General features: G+C 39.5%; 1 protein-coding gene across 1 annotated transcript; it reads left to right on the top strand.

The window, feature by feature from the left end:
* Positions 1 to 4,742: 4,742 nt before the first annotated feature.
* On the top strand, positions 4,743 to 6,035 carry LOC138875138 (uncharacterized). Its single transcript, XM_070153960.1, has 2 exons — positions 4,743 to 5,112; positions 5,722 to 6,035. Exons 1-2 carry the CDS (start codon positions 4,743 to 4,745, stop codon positions 6,033 to 6,035), a joined length of 684 nt encoding a protein of 227 aa, XP_070010061.1.
* Positions 6,036 to 8,776: the final 2,741 nt, after the last annotated feature.

Raw genomic sequence — 8,776 nt, 5'->3', positions numbered from 1 at the left:
TTGGCTTATTTCCTCTGTCTTAACTTACCACATGTACTAGCTCCTTATCTATCAACAACATCCCGGACATGAACCCTTACTTCATTTTCTTGATGTCATGCTTACATAATGTTATGGAATCATAGCATTTCTGTAACATTTGATCATTTCATCCCTTTCACATTTTTATCGCATTCTTCCTTTATCATTCCGTAGTTATTATAACCACTTAATTCTGGCTTAATGCCACATCATTCCATATTCCCCCTTTAGGGGAGTACTAAGAGTTAGAGCTACAACGACCTGCCTATAGATGTTTTACCTCTTCATCTTCGATGTCCTTTCACATCATCGATGACCCTTAATTGCCTTGCGGTAATCCTTCTGTACCAAGGATAACAAAATTCCTTACTCACAATGGTGACACTTAGTGTAACTAGCACATACATTCCCTTAAGCTTAACTTTTCTCCCATTGCTTGCTTTAGGGAATCGTCTTACTGAATGACCATTCTCTGAATTTCTCATGAATCTTCTTTTGTTGTCTATTCTATTATCATCGTAACGCGATCTGAAATTTTTATGATGCTGACTATTATCAAATCACTCAGTCCCTAATTCTTGTTTAGTTTATCTTGTTCACCAGTCCATATTGATTTCTATTAATCTGGGTCTAACTTTTCCTTCTGTTAACACGTTAGAGTTGCGAACTTATTTCTCGAAATGAGGATGACTTTATGGCCTATATTCTTTTATTGTCTCAAGGCTTGTCATCTTTCGTCTTTTTCTTCACTTGACTGTAGACTCTGTAATACTGTCATCATTTTCTTTGACCTACCGTTGTCATCCATGTATCACATCTTACTCATAATGCTTCATTAACTCTCTTCTTATCTCCCGGTAATCATCTATGTCTATTCCTTTACTCCAAAAACTCGAACAAAACATTCTTTTGCTTTTGTCTCCCCTTGCTCCATCCCTTGGCTCTTCAAATTGTCTAACTTTCTTTCTTTACTGGGGACGGGAGCCACACTAAGGTAATATTTATTCCTTCAAGGCTTACAGTGCTCATATCTAGCTTTGTTATTTTAGGGTGCACCATCTAGGTGTCTCACAAGGAGATCTATTAGAATATTTGCAATATCCTTCGGAAATGTCAACTAAAGCAAACAATCCATTCACTATTTTTGGTTACTCTAAACCCATCCAAATCGTGATATCTCCTCCTCTTCTTAATCTACACTTGTTATCCCCTAATATCGTATAACTGAGATGGGTGTGGCCAATTATACATACCTCTGTTACTGTTGAGAGTAACTCACAATGCATATTTTTTTCTGCCGGAACTATAATACTGACAACCTTCATTAACTGGGTGCCTCCTGCCCTTCTTCACCTTGCTACTTTTACTTGTTGAAACTTGTGTCTCCCTCGTTATTCCTTTTTACCATAAGAGTGGGTAGACATTCTTGCCTTAGGGATTATTATCAAGAAGCGTATAGATCTTAGTATACACACGATCGACTGAAGACCTCACATTTACTTATCATAAGCATGATGCAAAGTTGAGTTCCTCTAAATCAATTCTTCCATAGCCATATCTCTTACCAACCATCTTTCTAGATATAGGTATCGTCGTACTATAAGCAAGATAGAGTTTAGGAAATTGAGTTGTTACAACTGAGCTCTACCACATGATCTAGAGTAGGAAGAAAGAGTAACAGTCCTAAATGCCCTGTAGCCTCTTGCTTATAAGTGTGGTGCACAACACACCCATAAACAAGACTCTACTAGACACAACTTGTAAACTCCCTAGGACAAAACTGTTCTGATACCACTTTTGTCACGACCCAAACCGATGGGCCGCAACGGGCACCCAGTACCTTACCCCAACCGAGTACCAACATAATATATCATTTCATGTCATACTATCATAGATAACCGAGCTGGAAGGCTATCGTGAGTCAAGTAGAATACAACATGTAATATGAATTTATACATAAGACATCCAGGCCTATAAGGCCAACATAACAACTCGTATACTGAACATAGGCCGACAAGGCTATACAATATTTTACTTACATGACATCTGTATACAAGCTTCTAAGAATACATAATTTTCATAAAGGTCGGGACAGAGTCCCGCCAAACCAAACAGTACACGTCTAAATCATACAAACCAAAGAACCAACTCCGAAGCGAATGGAGCACACCAACATCTTCCGCTGTGCTAATAGCCTACATCGAAGGCTCTCTATCTGTCTATAAAGACCTGCAGTTATGAAACGTAACATCCCCATGAAAAAGGAACGTTAGTTCGAATAATGTACCGAGTATATAAGGCACATAAATAAGTACATAACAGACATGAAAGACATATAGAGTAAATAACTCAACTTGTTAGTCCGAAAAACTTTGTAAATAATGAAATACTTATTGTGTCATGCATATGCGTATGATTGTCATGTTGTGCATAGGTATATGTTTCATAACATCATCCGCCTCTAAGGGCATCCCATCATATCAACTCGGCCACCATGGGCAAAATCATCAATTTATACCAGTTGATCAGGTGGTGGCGCGTATATAACGTCGTAACCTTTTCCCATATCCCATATACATATAATATACATATATACGAGTATATAACGCCATCTGGTCATGGGTCAATCTACATATATAAATGAATGCAATGCATGAGAAATATGTCAATAAAATCTCTCAGAACGTCATAAGACCATTATACCTCTGACTAATATCATGAAAAAAACTTTATCAATTTACGTATCTTCTTAAACCTATGAACAGACGATAAAATAACAAGACATATGGGAATTCAAGAACGTAGGCATTTCTAATACTTCTATGAGTAGAGTCATTTATGGAAGTTGTGCATTTTCTCGTTTCGTTTGTATCGTATTGATCATGCTAAAAGAAAGAAGGGATAGCCTTAACATACCTGAACCGATTTTCTTGAGAAAGATTACACTGTATTCCCTTATAATTGCAAAATCTCACAACATTAACATAAATCCAATGTCTACTAAGTGATTCATTATGTATTATTTATTATTGGAGTAGGAAAATGTTTGATTTCCTTCATTGGGTCTAACGTCAGTTCTTAATGGAAAGAACTATTTGCTTGAATCTCTTGAAAATCTAAGAGATCAAATGAAGTAAATTTGTCACACATCTCTTAAGTGAGTTTGAATGGGTGTGGGCCCACTTCAAGTGGTGACTAAGCCCCTTTAATTGACCAAAATATGACATCTTACAAGACTTATAAGAGTCATCTTAATTGCAACATTTTGCTGCCATGTTTTCAAGGTTATCCAAAAGATTATAATAAGTTATCCATCTATTTCTTAATAACTTGTTAATTTCCCATTAACCAATACCCCACATAATTATGAATTATCTCAACTTACTTAAAATACTACTTACTTTTGACACACAGTATACACTTTACTATTACGGTCAGGTAGTATCTTGTATGGCACTAGTCCATAAATATCGGGTATTAACACTCGGCCCGTATTTTATCCCAACATTCCAAACATGAACGAAAAATCATTTTCTTTGATTTGCTTCCCCTCTCATATTTACGAATTTACTCATCACTTGTGAAAGAGCATAATCATTATAATCCCCGAATAATCTTTTCCTTGGACTGATGTCAATTACCTTAAGAAAAATTCAACGTACAATACTACAGGGTGCAACATCGTCGCAATTTAATATTACAAAGCATAACATCATAGTAATGTAATACTGCAAGGAGTAACATCATTGTAATATAATACTACAAGATGTAACATCACCGTAATATAATACTGCAGGATATAACATTATCGTAATATAATACTGTGGGATGTAATATCTACGTAATATTGCGAGGCATAACAGAGGCCGCTACAACTGCCTATAATTCTGAACTCTGGGAATATTATGGCATTTTCTAAAGCTACAGAGAATCATAAATTGAAAAATAGAATGGAGCGTCGAGTTAGCAGCAAGGCCCGGTCTGCCGGCAACTTTGGTGGTTCTTCCAGTGGTAGTAGTGGTAGGTCGTCATTTAGGGGAGGATCATCAGGGCCATCTCAGACATTTGCTAAATATTCGATGAGTGCATAGCCAACAGGGCCTAGTCAGGAGTTGTGGAGTCATTTTAGGACCAGTCAGGGTAACAGGGTACCCCACAAGCAGGCTCGGCCTGGTGGGAGATTCTAGCAGCAGCGGAAGCCCCTATGCCCTAAGTGTGGGAGGATGCACTTTGGGGTCTACTTCATGGAGCTACCTATATGTTACGAGTGCGGTATGAGGGGTCACATTCAAAAGGATTGCCGCTCATCCCGCCGGATCATGTGCAGAGGTACCGCGCAGCCAGATAGTTCTGCAGCTACTACATCCACCGCACCTCCTCCAGCTCGAGGAACCCCAGCACCCACAGGGTGTGGTGCAACTAGGGATGGTGCACAGATTTTCGAAGGACCCAATAGATTTTATGCTACACAGAGGCGTAGAGATTCAAAGGCTTCTCTAGATGTTGTCACAGGTATATTGACTGTCCAATCCCATGATTTATATGCTCTTATTGATCCTGATTCCACTTTGTCCTATGCCATTCCCTATATTGCTATGGAATTTGGGATAGAACCGGAATAGCTTCATGAGTCATTCTTTGTGTCTACCCCGGTTGGTGAGTCTATGGTTGCCGTGCGGGTTTATAGGGATTGTGTTGTCACGGTGCGTTATTGGGACACCATGGCCGATCTCATTGAATTGGGGATGGTTGATTTTGATGTAATATTGGGGATGGACTGGCTTTATTCATGTTTCACTAAGCTTGATTGTCGAACCAGAGTCGTTAGGTTTGAATTTCCAAATGAGTTAGTGATTGAATGGAAGGGGGATGATGTGGTACCAAAGGGTAGGTTTATTTCTTACCTTAATTCCACGAAGATGATTAAAAATGGGTGTATCTACCATTTGGTTCGATTTACGGACAAAAATGTTGAGGTACCTACACTTGAGTATGTGCGTGTTATGAATGAATTTCTAGAGGTCTTTGCGGATGAGCTCCCTGGTATCACACTAGACAGGGAGATTGATTTTTGGATTGATCTGATCCCAGGCACGTAGCCTATATCTATTCCACCCTACAGAATGGCACCAGCATAATTGAAGGAGATAAAGGTACAATTGAATGATTTGTTAGAGAAAGGTTTCATCCGACTGAGTGTGTCGCTTTGGGGCACACCGATCCTCTTTGTAAGGAACAAAGATAGGTCACTAAGGATGTGTATTGACTATCGACAATTCAACAAGGTCACAGTCAAGAATAAGTACCCACTGCCAATGATAGATGACTTGTTTATTCAGTTGCAGGGTGCTAAGTATTTCTTCAAGATTGAGTAAGATCTGAGTATCACCAACTAATGATCAGGGAGCAGGATATTCTGAAAATAGATTTCAGGACACAGTATGGGCACTTTGAATTCCTGGTAATGTCTTTTGGGCTAACAAATGCCCCGACAGCTTCCATGGATCTTATGAATTGAGCCTTTACGCCTTTTCTTGACTCCTTCGTAATAGTGTTCATTGATGATATTCTGGTATATTCATGAAGTCAAGAGGACCATGTCGATCATCTCAGGGTAATTCTACAGACTCTATATCAACACAAGTTATGTGTGAAGTTTTGCAAAATGTGAATTTTTGCTTGAATCTGTTACATTCTTAGGTCATGTGGTCTCTAGAGAAGGAATTAATGTTGATCCTCAGAAGATTACAGCAGTGAAGAATTGGCCTAAACCTACAACCCCAATAGAGATTCGAAGTTTCTTGGGCTTAGATGGATATTACAAGAAGTTTGTGGTGGGGTTCTCTACTCTTGCCTCTCCATTCACTAAATTGATGCAGAAGGCGGTTAAGTTCCAATGGCCAGATGCTTATGAAAGGAGCTTCCAGGAGTTGAAATCAAGATTGATTACAGCACTGGTGTTACCTTTACCAAAGGGTATAGATGGGTTTGTGGTATATTGTGATGCTTCATGAATCGGACTTGGGTGTGTATTAATGCAACATGGCAAGGTGATAGCTTATGCTTCTAGGCAACTCAAGAATCATGAAAAAAACTATCCAACACATGACTTACTTGCGACGGTGGAATTTGCATTGAAGATTCAGCATCATTATTTGTATGGGGTTCATGTGGATATATTCATGGACCATAAGAGCCTTCAATACATTTTTAAACAGAAAGAATTGAACCTGAGGCAGAGAAGATGGCTTGAGTTACTCAAAGATTACGACATCGATATTATGTACCATCCGAGGAAGGCTAATATTGTGGCGGATGCTCTTAGCCAAAAATCTATGGGTAGTTTGGCTCATTTGAAGTCACATCAAAGGCCGTTGGTCAAGGAGGTTCATCGGTTGGCTAGTTTGGGAGTTCATCTGGCGGACTCTAGTGAAGGAGGAGTCATTGTCCAAAATAAGGTTGAATCATCGCTTGTTGTGGAAGTCAATGAGAAGCAATACAACGATCCATTATTGGTACAATTGAAGGAGGGGATTCATAAACATAAGACCATGGCTTTTTCTCTTGGCATGGATGATGGTACACTAAGGCACTAAGGGCGACTATGTGTTCCAAATGTTGATGGTCTCTAGGAAAGAATCATGATCGAGGCTCACACTTTTAGGTATTCCATGCACCTGGGCTCTATAAAGATGTATCATGATATTAAGGAAGTCTACTGGTAGAATGATATGAAGAGGAATATAGCGGACTTCATGTCAAGGTGTCCAAATTGTCAGCAAGTAAAGGCCGAACATCAAAGGCCCGATGGGTTGGCACAGAACATAGAAATTCTGAGGTGGAAATGGGAGATGATAACTATGGACTTTATGGTGGGACTATCTCACACTCCTTGAAAGTTCGACTCGAATCGGGTGACTATGTACCGACTCACAAAATCAACACACTTCTTACCTGTTAAGGCTACAGACATCGCGGAGCAGTATGCTCAATTGTATATCAAGGAAATAGTCAGGTTGCATGGCACTCTAGATTCTATTATCTCATATTGAGGTGCATAGTTCAGAGCTAACTTTTGGAAGAAATTCAGTAATGTTTGGGTAATCAAGTGAATCTTAGTACAACTTTTCACCTGCAAACTGATGGGCAGGCAGGTTCAGACGCTTGAGGATATGTTGCGTGCTTGTATTCTTGACTTGAAAGGTAGCTAGGATGACCATTTGCCGCTTATAGAATTTGCCTAAAACAACAGTTATCTTGCTAGCATTCATATCCATTCGAGGCTTTGTATGGTAAGAGATGTAGATCTCCCATTGGGTGGTTCGAGATTAGGAAGTGGAGTTGATAGGACCAAACCTCATCCATCAGTATACAAAGAAGGTTAAGATCATTAAGGATCAATTGGAAATAACTCAAAGTCATCAAAAGTCCTATTCGGATGTGCGTCACAGGGAATTGGAGTTCAAAGATGATGATTGGGTATTCTTGAAAGTTTCCGCCATGAAGGGTATAATGGTTTATTAAGAAAGGAAAATTGAGTTCGAGCCATGTTGGACCGTATAGAATCATTCAAAGGATTGGTCAGGTGGCTTACAAGCTTGAATTACCTCCGGAGATATCTTTAGTGCACCCGATGTTCCATGTATCCATGTTGAAAAAGGTGGTTGGAGATCCGTCGCTCATTGTTTGGGTCGAGACTACTTAGGTTAATGAAGAACTGACTTATGAAGAGATTCCAGTCGCCATTCTTGATAGGCAAGTCCGAAGGCTATGAAATAAAGAAATCGCCTCCATGAAAGTGTTATGGAGAAACCAACAGGTTAAAGAGGCCACCTGGGAAGCCGGGGAAGAAATGAAGTAGAAATACCCTCATTTGTTTGAATAGCCATGTATTTATTAAGTTGTTTTCTAAGAAAGTGCTAAGAGTTTACCTTCTATGAATTATGTATCACGTGTACAGTTTATGCCAAGGGTGTTTCTTTGTGGTATATATTGCTTATGAGGCCACAGTTGGTATTGTTTTTGTGTTATGTTGCATCATCGGATTATGTATATGTTGTTACGATTTGTTTTTGGGATTCTCTGCTAGGTGGATAGGTCTAGTTACAAGAGAAACTCTACCGAAATTTTTGGGAATTTGGGGAGTTAGTAAAAATTTGGAACTGTTGGTATGTGAAGTAATAGTCAGGTCATATTGAATACTAATGGCGGATTTAGACCCTCATTTGAGGACGAATGATCTTTAGGGGGGGGAAGATGTAAGGCCCCGTGAAATTTCACCTAGAACCCGAGGTTTTGTTGTGCCAAGGTAACCTAATATGTTTGACAACCTGGCGACCCGAATTTTAGGCTTGTTCGGTGTATTGAGGGGTTGAAGGAAAAAGTTTTCAACACATGGCAATTCTGCGGTACACTATGGGATCGCATAACCAATTTGCGTACCGCAAATTGACCGTAGAGTGAAGCTGAAAGATTTGCCAATTTTGAGGACCATTATGCGGCCCATTATGCGATCGTAGATCCCATTGTAGAACCATCACGAGAAATTTTGGAAGGAGGTTTAGCAGTCCATTACGCAACCGCAGAAGTGGTCTACGGACTGCAAACCTGTCATAGAGTGAAGCAAAAACGCCCAAGTCCAGAGGGCCATTATGCGGACTGCAAAAATGTTATTTGCAACCGCAAATCTGTATCGGGGCTTCATTATTCTAATTTTATAACCCAACCCCCATTTGGTTTATCTAGCTTGTGGGTT

The sequence above is a fragment of the Nicotiana sylvestris genome, chromosome 8 (assembly GCF_000393655.2).
Source record: "Nicotiana sylvestris chromosome 8, ASM39365v2, whole genome shotgun sequence".
Taxonomy (NCBI): Eukaryota; Viridiplantae; Streptophyta; class Magnoliopsida; order Solanales; family Solanaceae; genus Nicotiana; species Nicotiana sylvestris.
The sequence above is the reverse complement of the archived record's forward strand: the minus strand, read 5'-3'. Positions and strand labels throughout refer to the sequence as shown.